The 16961-nt window shown below is 51.1% G+C and overlaps 1 protein-coding gene across 3 annotated transcripts in view; it reads left to right on the forward strand.

Moving 5' to 3' along the window:
* Window positions 1-16961, forward strand: part of LOC147896372 (cyclin-dependent kinase D-1-like) — a 113226-nt gene that overhangs the window by 38477 nt on the left and 57788 nt on the right. For all 3 annotated transcript variants that reach the window (XM_087382457.1, XM_087382456.1, XM_087382455.1), the window contains exon 4: window positions 13379-13504. In XM_087382457.1, coding sequence (XP_087238583.1) covers window positions 13379-13504 — 126 coding nt within the window. The remainder of the gene's footprint in view (window positions 1-13378; window positions 13505-16961) is intronic.

Genomic DNA, 16961 nt, shown 5'->3' on the forward strand with positions numbered 1-16961 from the left:
GATCCTCGGACTCCTCCTGTATCCCTCGTCTCATCCTTGAAGGTTGACTCCCATGTGTAGCCACTGATTATCGGTAGTTGACGCCCTGGGCTTTGGTGTGTCTCCGTGTAAAAGACTATGTCTCGTCCTGTATAAGACTCTGAGAAGTTCCCTGGGTCTGACCATAAGGTACCATTACAGTTCCAAATGGTGTAGTCTAGGGTCTCGGAAACCTGAGTCTCATAGGCCGCGACCCCTAGGAGGTACGGGTGGGAGCCCGACGGGGCAACAACCTACCGTCTCGGACCACGGCCCATTTTCCCTCCTTGCGGGCAACCTCTTGCTGCTGCAGAAGAACTCATGATTCATCGCTCCTCAATCTATAGTGGTGTCAAATCCTCGTCCATGGACATGGTGGAATGCTCTCGTAGAGTCGGAGTGTTGCTAGTCGAGCATGTGAATCTCTGAAGCGAATGACTAGGGGCTGCTCTCGGTTGGGATCTCTCCCAACACGCCATGCTCCCTTTATGCCATGGTCGGGGACTCCCATGGTGGTGGTCACAAAGGTGATCGCCTCCTCCATGGGCATCGTAGTGGTGCTGGTGTTGTCTCGTGTGATCCCTCGTACCCGGATGTTGAGGGCCTTCAAAGCCCTCTGCTGCTGCTCCTGTATGGCGGCTGAAACGGTTGCCTTTGTGGGCTCCCGTTTTGCCACGTCCACCCATCTAGTCGTCTCTGCTATAGCCGACTGTATCGTGGCTATCTGTGCCTCCATCTCTATGACTGGGGTCCCTCCAGGCGCTGCTTTGAGGGTCCGGAGCTCCTCTCGAAGCTGTGATGTCGTGTCTGGGTCCCTGGGTAAGGGTGCCCTGCTCCTGTGTAATGCGGGCCTGCTCCTGGGTGTATCGGGCTTGCTCCTGGGTGTATCGGGCTTGCTCCTGGGTGTAATGTGTCAGCTCTGCCTGACGGGCCCGGATGCTGTGTATCTCAGCCAATAGGGAGTCCCAAGCATTTGGTGGGGGCCTAAGATGTCCTGGTCTAGGTGGGAATTGGATCTCGAGAGGGGTTGGAATGAAGGTGGGCTGCTGAGGTTGTACTGAGGGTGGGGGGAGCATGATCTGGGCGGGGGAGTGATATGTAGGAGTAGCGAGGCCGGACGAGGTGATGAAGGGTGGCTGACTGAGAGGTAGAGGTGATACGAGGGGAAAGTACTGTGGCTAGTGGGGCCAGTGGTGAGGCTACTGGAGAGGAGACCTGTGATGATGATGCAGGAGAGGGGGAGGAGAGAGGTGGCATAGATGATGAGGCAGATGATGGTGGTGAAATAGTGGTGGTAACCATAGAGGTCGAGGATGTGGTGAGTGGCATGGGCTTTGGGTGGGCCCCTTTCTTCTGGGCCGCGGTGCTGTCCACTGTCAAACCGCTCCGGTTGCTGAGTTTGTTGAAGTCCTCCAGACTGAGTTGCTTTTGTGTTTTCGCCTTGTCACCATTCCCCTTCCCCATCTCCACGCGTATGCAGATTTGGATCGAAGGGTCTCCCGCCTAGTCTCTTGTCCTCATCCCCCTGTTCCCTTCATTATGGGGGAAACAACAGTGGGCAAAGAAGGGATTGTAGGAGGTCGAAGTTGCTTCTCTTTTAAAAAAAAAAAGTCGGAGCTGAGAGCGGGTTTTTTTTTTTGTGGGGGGGGGGGGGCTAAACGGGGGGGGAGGGAGCGGGGGTAGAGAGGGGTAGCGGGGGTAGCGGAGGGGGTTAGCGAGGGGGTAGCAGAGGTAGCGGGGGTAGCGGAGGGGGTTAGCGAGGGGTAGTGGAGGGGGTAGCAGAGTTAGCGGGAGGGGGTAGCAGAGGTAGCGAGAGGGGTAGCGGGGGGGTAGTAGGGGTAGCGGGAGGGGTGAGCGAGGGGCTGAGCGGAGGGGTTGAGCGAGGGGCTGCGGGGGCTGAGTGGAGGGGTGAGAGGAGGGTTGCGAGGGGGTGAGCAGGGGGGCTGAGCGAGGGGGTGAGCGGGAGGGTTGAGGGAGGGGGTGAGCGGGGGGCTGAGCGAGAGAGAAAACACTCAAGAGGGGCTGAGGCGGGGGGGTAGCAGACGTAGCGGGAGGGTTGAGCGAGGGGGTGAGCGGGAGGGTTGAGGGAGGGGGTGAGCGGGGGGCTGAGCGAGAGAGAAAACACTCAAGAGGGGCTGAGGCGGGAGGGGTAGCAGACGTAGCGGGAGGAGGTAGCGGGAGGGGTGAGTGAGGGGGTGAGCGGGGGGGTTGAGCGAGGGGCTGTGGGGGCTGAGTGGAGGGGTGAGAGGAGGGGTGCGAGGGGGTGAGCGGGGGGGCTGAGCGAGCGAGGGGGTGAGCGGGAGGGTTGAGGGAGGGGGTGAGCAGGGGGCTGAGCGAGAGAGAAAACACTCAAGAGGGGCTGAGCGGGGGGGGGGGGGGGGTAGCAGAGGTAGCGGGAGGGGTGAGCGAGGGGCTGAGCAGGGGGGTTGAGCGAGGGGCTGAGCGGGGGCTGAGTGGAGGGGTGCGAGGGGGTGAGCGGGGGGGCTGAGCGAGGGGGTGAGCGGGAGGGTTGACGGAGGGGGTGAGTGAGGGGCTGAGCGAGAGAGGGAGGCTGAGTGACGGAGGGGGGGGCAAGCGACGGGAGAGGAATTTCCACCGAGAGATTGGGAGACCAAAAGAAATGCAAGAGATTGAGAGGGGAAGGAAGAGAGAAGGGAAACTGGTAGCGGGGGGGTAGAGCGGGAGGGGTGAGTGAGGGGCTGAGCAGGGGGGTTGAGCGAGGGGCTGCGGGGGTTGAGAGGAGGGGTGCGAGGGGTTGAGCGGGGGGGCTGAGCGAGGGGGTGAGCGGGAGCGTTGAGGGAGGGGCTGAGCGAGAGAGAAAACACTCAAGAGGAGCTGAGCGGGGGGGGGGGGGGGGGTAGCAGAGGTAGTGGGAGGAGGTAGCGGGAGGGGTGAGCGAGGGGCTGAGCGGGGGGGTTGAGCGAGGGGCTGCGGGGGCTGAGTGGAGGGGTGAGAGGAGGGGTGCGAGGGGGTGAGCGGGGGGGCTGAGCGAGGGGGTGAGCGGGAGGGTTGAGGGAGGGGGTGAGCGAGGGGCTGAGCGAGAGAGGGAGGCTGAGTGACGGAGGGGGGGGCGAGCGACGGGAGAGGGAGGCTAGCGACGGGAGAGGAATTTCCACCGAGAGATTGGGAGACCAAAAGAAATGCAAGAGATTGAGAGGGGAAGGAAGAGAGAAGGGAAACTGGGAGCTGAGAAATGTGAGAAGAGCAAGGCTCACTGATGAAGATGCCCGGGCAAGAGGGAAGCTAGTTTGCCATGGCAAGGTCCACCTGCAAATCTGCAGCTTGTCCTTGAAAAGTGTGAAGAACAACCGCGCAAACCGCGCAAGCCTTGAAGAGTGTGCCCAAGCAGTCCATGCAGCAGCAACAGCACTAGTATCATACGTACAACAAAGGACTTGCCTCGAAAAAGGCACCAACAAGTCCGTACAACAGCCTAGGGGCCTTGGAATGCGTGTAGAATTGTTCGTACAGCAGGAAAAACAGCCTGTACTGCATTAATGAGTGCCTTGGGAGACGTGCAACAGAGAGAGAGAGAGAGAGAGAAAGAAAGAAAGAAAGAAAATTTATTAAAGTCTTCGGGAGACCGTGAAGGTCTATGAGACTAAAGATAACTAGTACAATGAGCATAACGGTGGCGGTCTCAAAACGGTCCGGCCAACCGTTTCTTCAAAAAAGTGCTCTGGCTCTCGCTCACGTCCGCGTCGTCGGCTAGACTGAGGAGAGGTATCCTGTGACTGGAAGAAATCAGTGATGGGTCGCTGAGTGTCCTCACGCTGTGTGGGCTGCGCATGCTGTCGTGCTCGGAGAGATGCATCTCGGTGGAAGGTCATCTCATGTAAGAAAGTGGCTAGGCACCGCTGGTCCGGGAACTGCAACATGCGTGTGAGGGGGCCGAATCCGTCACGAAATAGGCAATGGTACCGGCCTCGGATGGCATAATAGATAGGGCATCTGAAAGCAAAGTGCTCCTCCGACTCGATCTCCTACAGGTCGCAAAGTGGGCAGATGCGGCCCTCTCGTGGGATACCCTCTGCGCGTCCACTCTCGATCCGTAATCGGTGTGACGAAACCCTAAACTGGCCGAGTGAAATCCGGAGCGCATGCGGTAGATGAATCTGTGTATAGCCCGGGGGCGTGATGAAACCCTCCTATGAGATCTGGAGGCAGTGTCGGCGATAGCAATCGAGCTTCACAGGAAGCTTGGGATGAAGAAACCAAGTCCTCTAGGTGTGAAGCTGGAGCAGGTCCTCTCAGATGATCTGGTTGACCTCCTGGTCAGTGGGGGAGAAAGGGGATGGTGGAGCGTCGAGGCTATACTGAAAAGGAGGCAACCGGTCCATGTCGAGGCCCAGTCGGGTGAACCAACTGGAAAGGCGTCTATACCAACATCGCTGGTCCCCATCAGCGGATAAGGCCATAGAGGAGGATAGGGCTAGCCAGGGTAGGCGGAAGCGACCGTCGGAAGAGGAGCTGAAGTCCCTGACCCTGTGTAGATAAGTGATAGCCTGGAAGGCCGCAGCAAGCTGTACTGGTGAGGCGCCGAATTTTGCTAAGATGATCTGATGAGGTACCGATGGTGTGTTGCGGATCATCCGAGCAAATGTTAGTATTTGTAGGTGCTCGACGCGTGCCCACTCTGTGTGTGAAAGATCGGCCCCCCACCATGGGCTGCCGTACATGGCTCCTGGGCGGACCAAGGAATAAAAAAGAAGAGACTTGGTCCGCGGGTCTTGAAAGTGAGAGTGGTAGCACTGTCGCTCCTGTGTAGATAAGTGATAGCCTGGAAGGCCGTAGCAAGCTGTACTGGTGAGGCGCCGAATTCCGCTAAGATGATCTGATGAGGTACCGATGGTGTGTTGCGGATCATCCGAGCAAACATCAGTATCTATAGGCGCTCGACGTGTGCCCACTCTGTGTCTGAAAGGTCGGCCCCCCACCATGGGCTGTCGTACATGCCTCCTGGGCGGACCAAGGAATCAAAAAGAAGAGACTTGGTCCGTGGGTCCTGAAAGTGAGAGTGGTAGCACTGTTGCTCCAGTCTGGTAAGAGCGGCATAGCCTCGGCTGATCCTGGCCTGCATGGCCGGGCGCATTGTGAAGATCGGGCCTGAGAATACAACGCCCAGGTATGTATAAGAGTCGAGTATCTCAACAGGGTCGCCAGCGAAGAGGAACTGCTCTCGGTGCATAGCAGGTCGGGAGGTGTTGAAGATCATGACCTTGGTTTTCCCAAGGTTGACCTTCAAGTCGTGGGTATCACAGAAGATCTGAAGTCCATCCAGGTGTCACTGAAGACCAGTAGCAGAGGAGGATAGTGGATTTGCCACCAGGCAAGAATGCCATAGAGTACTACATTGTCTGCGTATAAGAGAATCTGGATGACAGTCTCCGCAAGAGAGCAGCCTGCACCTCCGAGTGTCCTGATGGTGGTCTCGGGCTCGTCGATGTAGAGGCCAAATAGAGTCGGTGACAAGGGACATCCTTGTTTGACCCCTATAGTGCTCGTGATCTCTGTGGTCCAGCTCGTACCAATCCTGACCCGGCCCGTCACCCTCTCATAGAGAGCTACTATCGCCCATATAACCTCCGAGTCGTAACCTAACTCCTGCAAGCGTCTAACAAGGCGGGCCCGAGGAACAGTGTCGAATGCCTTGCGGAAATCCACAAAGCAACATTATACCCTCTGTCTCCTGTGTCTGGCCTCCTCAATGATCCCTCAAAGTGTAAAAATGTGATCGTAAGTCGAGTGATCCGTCTTGAAACCGGCTTGTCCAGATGCCCTGAGGCCTCGTATCTCTGCGCGAGTGCTGACCTCACCATCTAACACTGATGCATAGATCTTGGACATAACATTTCCAATCATGATGGTCCTGTAATTCCCTGGATCCATGGGATCTCCTGCTTTGTGGATGGGTGTGATAGTGTTCAGGGTCTAGGCTTTGGGGAATCCGTCGCAGACAGCTTCATTGAACAACGTTGCCAGGATGGGGGCTAGAGTTTTGATACCATAGGCGACAAACTCCGTGCATAGGCCCTCATGATCCTTGGCTCGGCCGTTGTGAAGCTTGTGTGCTGCGTGGGTGACTCCCTCGGTTGTGAAAAGGGTGCAAGATGTGGGGCGGGGGGTGGCAGAGAGGTCAGGAGGGGGCTGATCAGGGATATCATAGAGTGTGCGTGCGTAGGAGTGCCGGAGGGAAGTGTCTGTGAGGGGGGTAGGGGATCGGCGTTCTAGAAATTTCCTCCAGAAATCCTTGGAGTTGCTACTGAACAGGATGTTTAGTAGCGTATCCTCATTCTGGCGCAAGAAGGCTAGCTTCTTACGACGGACTAGGCGGCGATATTCCCGGGTGAGGTGTGGGTCAGCCCTAGCATTTCGCTGGGTCGTGAGTCGGAGTGTGCGGCGTAAGGCTTTACATTCGTCATCATACCAGCTATTGCAAGCGGTGGAGCCAACGGGTGGGGGGCGTGTAGACCGAGTAGTGTAAGGAAAGATGTGGCGGGCTGCATTGTGGAGAGAGTGGGTGATGAGGGCGGCTCAGTGATCTAGAGAGGGTATGGTGTCTGTGTCTGAGGAGAGAGGCTAGGTGGGCTGAGTAGTTAGGTGAGAGGTTATGATCAAAGTGTATATCATGATAGGTGGTGTAGTGCGGAGTGTGGCTGGAAGGGGCTCGAGGCGTAAGGAGATGAAAGAAAAGGTAAGTGTGGTCGGCTCCTGGGGGTAAGGGTGCGGTACGGAAGTCAGTGATCTGTGAGGCTAAACCAGGAGATCCCAAAATGTAGTCGACGACACTGGCTCCTCCGCCATGTGGGAAACATGTGAAACCAGAGGAGGCGGGCCACCGATCTAGTCCATTGTAGATGACCAGATCATGTATACGTCCAAGATCCAAAAGAGCCTTGCGACGGACTAGGTGGCGATATTCCCGGGTGAGGTGTGGGTCAGCCCTAGCATTTCGCTGGGTCGTGAGTCGGAGTGTGCGGCGTAAGGCTTTACATTCGTCATCATACCAGCTATTGCAAGGCGTGGAGACAACGGGTGGGGGGTGTGTAGACTGAGTAGTGTAAGGAAAGAAGTGGCGGGCTGCATTGTGGAGAGAGTGGGTGATGAGGGCAGCTCGGTGATCTAGAGAGGGTATGGTGTCTATGTGTCTGAGGAGAGAGGCTAGGTGGGCTGAGTAGTCAGGTGAGAGGTTATGATCAAAGTGTATATCATGATAGGTGGTGTAGTGCGGAGTGTGGCTGGAAGGGGCTCGAGGCGTAAGGAGATGAAAGAAAAGGTAAGTGTGGTCGGCTCCTGGGGGTAAGGGTGCGGTACGGAAGTCAGTGATTTGTGAGGCTAAAGCAGGAGATCCCAAAATGTAGTCGACGACACTGGCTCCTCCGCCATGTGGGAAACATGTGAAACCAGAGGAGGTCGGCCACCGATCTAGTCCATTGTAGATGACCAGATCATGTATACGTCCAAGATCCAAAAGAGCCTATGTATCAGAGAGAGAGAGAGAGAGAGAGAGAGAGAGAGAGAGAGAGAGAGAGAGAGAGAGAGAACGTCCACAGGAGACCTCGCGGGCCTATGGGACAAAGTGCACAGAAAAGCGAACTCATACAAAGCCTCAGTGGGCTGAAGCAAAGGGTACGCTACGACCCTTGCTGAGTACTACTGAGTACTAGTCGATGCTAACAGAATCATAATCATAATCATAATCATATCAAGCAATCTATCCAAGCACTGGGACAAAACCGAAGTTTGGTACAGTGATGGCTCTCTGGTGGGCTGCAAAAATGTCTCGTATCTGCAGGTCGGACCTCAATAGAGTGTACTGTGGGGGCTCTCTGTCGTACATGTGGCCTCTGCGCCCCTCTCTCGGTGGTACTGTGCCGGCTGCTCATCCAGACTGCTCTCATATCGGCTAGCTCCTCTTCCTCCACTCCACTGTGTCCAGGGGCTGACACAAATGTATAGAAGTTTGTGACGTGCTATTGTGCCCGGTCACCCTCTATGTCGTGTAGTGGTCTGACCATCCCCTGCTGCTCTCTGATCTGTCGTAGAAGCGCCTCCCTGTGTCGCCGCATCTCCATTAGATAAAGCCCAATACAGACCTGGTCATGGAAATGGATCAGTCGTGACAAAGGACCGAAGCCACTTCCCTCTAGGTAGAGACCCGCTGCTCTCCCTGCCTCAATCCTCAGTTGATGGGATGAAACCCGCATCTGACCAATGGCAATCCTCAGTGCATGAGATACTCCTCTATCCTCGAGATACTGAGGTTTGATAATGAATCCCTTCTCTGATACTCTCAGGAAGTGGTTGCGATAAAACTGGGTCTTGGTCCCCCTCCAGTCCGGGATGAGAGAGAGAGAGAGAGAGAGAGAGAGAGAGAGATAGAGAGAGAGAGTGGTGGAGAGATGACCTCGGGGTGCGTGAGAAAATGAGAGAATTCCCAACGTCCAAAAATCTCGTACCTTTTGCCTTAGAGGGAGAAGAAGGGGGTAGGTGTGCATGAGGGGCTGCCACGTGGCCCCCTCATTAATGCTCTAACCCACAAAAACCAATGAAACATTGGTTTGCCCCTCACACTTAAATCCTAACCCTTTTAACCAATGAAACATTGGTTTCTCTTGGGCCTAACCTTTATACCCCTCAAAACCTTGCTTGCCCCTAGCATGTAGGTCTAGTGTGCGCACCTAGGGACTTCTGGAAAGTGTTGTTTCCCCTGGGCTAGTCCCCTAAGCCAAAGTTAGTCACGGTTCGTAACTTCACGTCCTCGGGACATATACTCTGTTGCAAGTCGCATCTTCTTTTCATTGGGGTAAGGGTGAAACTGGAAGTGTACTTGCCACTTGTGCAACCAAGTGTCAACCACCTCCTTGGTTTTGGATTTTTGATCTTCGGGATAAGGATCTGGAGTGATATTTGGACCTAACACTGAAGCCAAAGCATCCACATGCGTGAGTGCTTGAACAGTGCTAGTCAAAAGTGAGAGTGAAGTCTGAATCCCTTAGAGTTGCTGTGTCAACCCCATTTGATTCACATTAACTTGCTCAAACTTTTCATTGAGAGTAGTGGTGAATTCGATGAAGGCAGTCTTCGTAATCAAATCATCGTAGAGGCTCTAGTCATCATCTGCATGGTAACCCATATCTTGATCACCCATCGCAAGCCCGGGGTCTACGGAATCAGCCATAACTCGGATTTGATGAAGAGAGTAGACTAGAGAAGAGAAGCAACAGGTGGGCTCGGAGCTAGGAGACTGTCATAGAGTGAAAGCTGGCCAGATAGGAGGTGACGAAGAAAAGAAAGGCTGGCCAAGGAAAAGGTAGGCTGGTACGAAGCTGACGATCAGCCTCGAATCATTGAACCCTGCTACTCCTGCTCTTGGTTGTGCCGTACAGACGTCTGCAACAGCAGACCGTACCACATGACAGGCTCTCGAACAAGCTGGCGTGGAGAGGCTTCTCCATGGGCTTGGGTTAAGAGGCAAAGTAGTCGAGTTATAAGGTGGGTAAGCATGCTTTTAGAAAGCCGTGCTTTTCAAAAGCCCACCCTCCAAACTTGGAGAGGATGGTGCTTTTCTTAGCCTCCAGGCCGCCCCGAATAGCTCCCAATCTAGATCGGGATCTGGCTCCTGCCTGCTACGCACCTCTCCGCGCTCCCTTTCTGCATGCCATCGCGTTCCCTGGGCAGCTAGCCGCACACATGATCTCTTGGGTCCGCCGCCCAACTCTATGCTTACCTCACTGCTCCCTCCTAACTACCTCTCTCTCTCTCTCTCTCTCTCTCTCAGCCCCTTACATCAGCATCCGCTTCTCTCACTCTCTCTCCTTCCTTCTTTCCCAATCCAGAACCACAACCCTTAAACGATGAACCAATAGGCACTTACAGTGCATGAACATGAATTTTGAATTTTTCTTTTCTTTCAAGAAAAGTACTTTATTAAGTATGAATAAAAACCGCTGAGCAAGCTCAAGTGCGGGAGTACATCATGTCAAGCATGGGAAAAAACAGCTCAGGTGGCGGCTGAAAATGCCACCTCATCCCTGAAGGAGAGTCAGAGAAGAAAGGACAATCCTTCCAGACTCTGAGAAAAGCAACCCTCCTAGCAGTAGCAGTCGTGGAGGTTCTCTGTATATTCGCCCAAATGGCCATCAAAGTGTGTATAGTATCTGCCCAGATATTGGCCATAGTCTAAGAAGGGTGAACTTGGGAGTCCTCCAAAGCCTTTGTACATTTGGCTCTCCAAATATGCCATGCTGTGATACTAGCCAGAATCTCCCAAGATGTGTCTACAGAAGCATGGGGACCTCTGGATGGAGTAAACGGAACATCGCGGAGGGAGCATGACTCCACAAGATGTGGTCGAACAAAGGAAGCTGTGTCCGTGTCATGTCCCTCGAAGAAAGCCTGTGGACCAGTGAGTGACAACCAAGCAACTGATCCCCAGGTCATGAAGAAGGGTGCTCTATGACAAGTGCAAAGTATCCTAGCAACACCCTTCCAAACCATCCTCGCCTAAGTGCACTCCCAAAGGCAGTGCTGCACTGACTCAACCACTAAGTGGCATCGAGGACAAGTAGGGTCAGCCCCGAACGTGGATTTCCACAGGTTCACTGCAATCCCTCCATGGATAATAAGCCAGATGAATAACGTGACTTTCCTATTCTTGAGGGATTCCAAAGTCTGCTCCAAAAGTTTTTTTGCATCTTTGCAAAAATCTGAAAAGTATCCCAATGAGGAGCTCTAGAGGGCCTCCAGCCTCTACAACTGAGCTGGAATCTCCTGGCATTTATGACCGTGTAACGAAAGAAGGGGATGCTCTCGGTGCCCTGCAACTATCCACTCCCATTCCCCTAGATCCCACTGCAAGGATCTAATAGGGGAACCTCCATACAACCAAAGCCTCCAAGATCCAATAGCCAGCAGAACGGGGTCTGGATCAAGATATCACTGTGAGTCTCTACCCATCTCCATGTATCCTGCAATCCTGACTGGCTGAAAAGGAGCCTCCAAAAGAATGTCCTTTGAAGATTTGTGGAGTCTGCCTCCTGCATGAACCTGAAAGACAAAGGTATACTCATGTGCATCTCGCAAGGCTATAACCTCAAAGGGATACGTGTCCTCAAAAAAGCTCCCAACCAGGTGGACTCAGAAATAGGCAAATGGTATGTATCCATCCACTCCACTGGTATGGCTGCATCTATCTACTGCATCCTGGCTGCACTTCCTCTGAGGTGACTAACTGAACGAGCTCTCTGATCCTCTGCAAGCATCTTGAAATCTTTCCAAGCACCAACCGTGGATGCAGGTCCCAACTCCACTACATATAGTGTGACATGCCTAGTGATATGACATGCCCAGTGACAGCCCAATCATTCCACATGACGGGCTGCCTGTTAATTTCTTCACGAGAGGAGGGTGGAACTCTCCGAAGAGTACTTCTGAAGCTGTCCCAAGCTTTTAGAATGGCAGCCATGAGAGGGGAAGTAGGAGATCTGAGATGGGTTGACGTAAAGATCCATCTAGGGCTGTCCATCCAATCTCCTCCTTGAGAACGTGTGCATGTTTGTATACTGCGTAAGAAAAAATCCTTCCAAGGCTCCTGACTAGGCATCAAACCTCTGACCACCATCTTGCAGAGCAAGGCTCTACATTGCAAGTCTGGATCAATAATATTGAAGCCCCCTTCCTCAGTGGGTAGAATAAGAGTCTCCCAAGCCACCCTGGCTATCACATCTGAAGTGCCGTCTAATCCACTCCACAAAAAATTCTTGATAGGTCTCTTGAGCTGAGTGATACTGCTTGTAGATTGGCACCAACAGGAGCAAACAAACCAGGCTGTAGCCAACAGTACCTGGTTTATAACCACCACTTTGGATGCAAGGTCAAGTTTGGCCGAACTCCAAAATAGGAGTTTCCTCCTGATGCTCTCCAACACGGGAGCGAACTGCTGTGCTGGAGAAATGCCCACCCCAACCTGGCATCTAAGATACTTGACGGAGACACCCCTCTGAATCCAAGTAAAGCCAATATCAGCAATTTGGAGTGTCCTCGTCACTAATCCAGAAACCATTGGATTTGTTCCAGTTAATGTGAGCCCCTGCTGCAATGCAAAATAAATCTAAGGCATACCTGGAGAAAATTACATCCAAATTGACTCGTAACAGAGATTCCTACCTCAGGAGTTGGCTCTGATACCAACTGACATGACCCCAGCACTCTTGAAACCTCTGATCTGCAAGCAAACACAAGAACACACCAAACGTGAGGAAACTGAGCAGGCTGCTCACCACCCAACCATGACATCTACAAGATGTGATTCCGAATAAGGAGATGTCCCCTCTGAGCCACGAGCTGCGTTACTGGACATGACCCTAGCACTCCTAAAATCTCTGATCTGCAAGCAAACACAAGAACACACCAAACATTAGGAAACTGAGCAGGCTGCTCACCACCCAACCATGACATCTACAGGATGTGATTTCGAATCAGGAGATGTCCCCTATGAGCCACGAGCTGCGCTACTGGCACAAACTCCCAACCAGATCCTATCCAGCCTGGTGTCCCATACCACCAGGTGGTGCCTAGAGGCCTGGGATCTGCTGCTGGGCCTTGGGCTATGCTAAGATGCACGCGCGCGTCTACGACTCAATCTAGGATCATACCTAGCACTTGGGAATGAGACGACAAAAAAGCTAAGACATAGCTTTTGCAGTGGCTTTGTTTGAAGAAACTATGTAGGATCAATAATTCATTTCCTAGGAAGCTGGTTGACGATTTGTAGCATTTATTTTTAGATTCTTAGGTTACGTAGGACTTCATGGATGCATCTCAAACGCTGAGAACATGCAATTCACAGTTGCAATATGAAAGCTTTTAGCATCAGTTCGCTGATTTCTTACTAAAATAGTGCACTCCGGTTTTTCACATGAAGGTGGGTTTTAATTGGATGAAAGAGACATGAGGCTTTTTAATTTAAATGTGAGGAACACTAGATGATTTTTACTTTGCTAAAAGGGTGGTTTGCTAGAAAGGCTGTCAAACCTTGTAGCCTCTCATACTTTGACGTTATTTGTCTACATTTGGGACACCAAAATAGTGTTCTTGTTTTCTTCTTCACTTCAACAGAGGTTAGGAGCACTAGATGTTAGGGACAGTAGCTGATTTTTACTTTACTGGTGTTTCACCAGAAAGGCTGTCAAACAAACTCATAGCTCTCATACTTTGAAGTTTTTAAACTACATATAGGATGTGAAATTGTGTTCTTGTTTTCTTCTCTTGAATCAGAGGTTCCTGGATTGGAAGGGACTTCAATTCGTGGATTGAAAGAATGGCTTGAAGTCACACATTTCTCCTACTATGTGTGCAGGTATTTGCACGGTGGTATAGGGCTCCAGAGCTACTATTTGGCAGTAAGCAGTATGGTGCCGGTGTTGATATCTGGGCTGCTGGTTGTATCTTTGCTGAGCTTCTGCTGCGTAGACCATTTCTTCAGGTTCAAGTGCTTGAAAGCATTAACTTTTCAATTGGTAGAATCCCCATCAATGAAAGAACCAACACTGTACATGTCAAACTCAATGTATTTGGGTTGTTTGTTTCTTAAACTCAGGAGTCTCAATATGGTGACTGATTTTAATATGAACTTGATTATAGTTTCTCTTCTCCATAGTCACCTGCTCAAGTAACTTCCGAGTGTAGTGCACTACTCTCTTATTTAAAATGGATGCCAAACTACCCAATTTGGGCATTTGATATGAAACATCATGGGTAGGATATATTTCATAATTCAGTACATGGGCCTCCCATTTGGAGCTGGTCTAGAGCTTAGGATTAGGGGTAGTGAGTAAGCTAGTTTCTTTTGTTGGGTTAGGTATTGTTGGTAGGTTCTTTCAAGCGTCATGTGGCATTTGGTTGGAGTTACTACTGGTGTGAGGTGTCCTTGGTTTTGAAGTAATGTCTCTTCTTTAAAGGTTGAAACAAGTTGGAAGTTTTTTTGCCATTTGGTAGAAGCGCATGCATGGTAATGACATCAATGTGCGAGCTATCTTTGGAGATAGTTGATTCCTACCCCTGAAAAAGAGAGAGATTATTTTTAATGGCTATATTTCTAATATTTTAACATGGTGCATGTTGAACATTTGCAACACAACTTCAGACCTCATCTAATAAGGTGGAAGTACAGTGATGGCCTCATATGTGAGTACGTACTTACATACGTATGCACCTACATATGTACATAGCTACATACGTACCTACACACGTATATATGTATCTACGTACGTGGATATGTAAATAGAATAAGTACACAACACTATGTTGATGGTCTTCTCTGTGTGTGTGTGTGTGTGCGCGTCTCTCTCTCTCCCTCTCTCTAAAATAAAATAATAAATAAATAAATACACAAATAAATAAAGAATTAAATAATTAAAAAAAGTATCCAGATGACTAGCTGAGAGTAGGGTTAGCACAGCCTAATACGCATGCATATCCAGATGGTTTGATAGCTAGGGTATTCAGATGGACCGCCTTTGCCCCTTTCAGTGCACAACTGGGATGCGCCATCCCTGGAGATCCCGTGAGATGAGATCAACTGTATCATACGGTTGGATATTCCAGCTCTATACATCACGGACTTGGGGTGGGAACTAGGAGTTCCTTACCAAGATCAAGTTCTCCCATGACCACTTCTTGAGTGTGTCAGAGGACGGATTGATTACCATACCCTAGTATTTGGAGGACAGAAAGGTCTAACACGCACTGAGGATTGCTGTTGGACAGATGCGGGTCTTGTCTTATTAGTTGAGGATCAAGGCAGGGAGAGCCACATGCAGACAAAGTAGAGAAATGTAATAAAACTCATACAAGGCACAAAGGGATTTGCAGCAGATTTGCAGGGTATGTACATTGAGAGCAGCGGATTTGTAGGCTATGTACATTGGCAGAGGTGGAGATAGAGGAGCACTTCCTATGTGCTTGCCCCGCCTACTATGAGATTCAAGGATGGTAGCACTGTTTCTTTCAGGAGAGACATGGGTTCGGGCCTCTCTCGGATGATCCACTTCCATAACCAGGTCTGCGTTGGCCTCTTTTTGATGGAGATGAAGCGACATAGAGAGACCCTATTGCAACAAATTGGACAGAAGGAGGTGACAGTACCACATGAGACAGATTGAGCATAGTGACACATCACTGACTTCTATACATTGGGAGGAGATATTTGACATGAGGGCAACATAGATCAGCAGGAAGAGACGACGTGGAGCAGTGAAGCCAGTGACACAGAGGATGACGAGAGCACGTAGGATATAGGTTCAGTGCTCTATTCAGTGGAGACCATCTGAGTCGAGGTGTCACTCTTGATATGCCCGCGTCTCATCGGAGAGTCATCATGGCGTCCGGATATGTATTTGGAGCACTAGCTTTGCTTGCCTGAGTTTTTTGAGTTTTTGAGATTATTAGCTTGCCTTAGCGAGCCCTTTGCTTCATATATATATATATATATGTAGAGAGAGAGAGAGAGAGAGAGAGAGAGAGAGAGAGAGAGAGAGAGAGATGATTGTATTTAAGTCCACTGTGAGACCCTTACAGGATCTATGGGACTGGCGAACACTATCAACTAATAGTGATCCCTTACAACTAGTGTACTTGTTGGGCTAGCTTGTGTACTAGACCTAGTACCTTGTTTTGATGTTCCAATGCCTCTTTCAAGTAGCTTTCTAGCTTTCTGGCTGGCTGTAGCATGCCCTCATATATTTCTCTGATGTGAGATAGCCTTAGGAAAGCATATCCTGCAATATGAATACCTTCCTTGCTGTGTATTCTCATCCATCCCTCCAAATCATTGATAAAGAGACAAAAAAGCAATGGTGAGAGGGGGCTTAAGCCCTATGTGACTCCTTATTACAGCTTTTCTAGTGGAGCATGATCCAACTACTAGTGCCATAATTTCTTACATGGGACTGTGTCGAGAGCTTTCTTGAAGTCTACAACACAACAGCAGACAACTTCTTTCTTATGCGTGGCTCCTTCAGTTGCAGCTCTTATGGCAACCAGACGATCAACTGTCGAGTGCTTGGGACGGAACCCAGCTTGGGATGGTGGCCTGACTCCTTGTTCCTCTGCCCATGTGCTGATTTTTTGCTCGAGAATAGTGCCATATAGCTTTGCCATTAGACTGGTCACCATGATTGTCCGATAATTCTTTGTCATCCTGCTATCTCCCCCCTTATGAATCGGCACAATCCTACGAAGCTGCCAATCTGGTGGGAATCCTTCTTCTAGCGCCATATTCATAAGCTTAGTAAGCATTTTCTTTGTCTTTTTGCCTCCCTATGTCAACATTTCTGCTTCCAGCCCTTGTATGTCTAGGGCCTTTCCAGAGGATTGAGGTAGGGAGAGTCACTGGTATGCTTAGAGAGCAACGGATCTACAGACCATGCACACTGGAGGGGGTGGAGACAGAGGAGCATTTCCTATGTACTTGCCCCGATTACTATGAGATCCGAGGATGATAACATTTTTTAGGAGGGGCATGGTTTTTGGCTTCTCTCCTGGGTCATTCAATTCCAGGACCAGGTTTGCGTTGGTCTCTATTTGGTGGAGATGCAATGACCTTATTGCATTAGATTAGACAGCAGGAGGCAGTACCACCTGAGATTGAGATGGATTGTGCCCAGATTCAAATGTGTAGAAATCTATGACATGTCACTTGGACATGATGGAGTAGAGGAGGAGAAGATAGATGATATGAGGGCTGCGTGGATCGGTGGGATGAGCCGACGACGATGAGAGATGTAGCCAGAGATGCAGCTGCAGAGACGGATCAGGGCGTGCACGACGGAGGTTTAGCCCATCACAGCTGTACTCGGAGGGGTACGCCCAATCAGAGGTGTCACTCTCAACATGATACATAGATCACGAAGACCACGCCTCCTGCCACAGAGAGGCGATCT

The sequence above is a fragment of the Dipteris shenzhenensis genome, chromosome 12 (genome assembly GCF_047967505.1).
Source record: "Dipteris shenzhenensis isolate YYH24624 ecotype China chromosome 12, Dip_SZ_1.0, whole genome shotgun sequence".
Classification (NCBI taxonomy): domain Eukaryota; kingdom Viridiplantae; phylum Streptophyta; class Polypodiopsida; order Gleicheniales; family Dipteridaceae; genus Dipteris; species Dipteris shenzhenensis.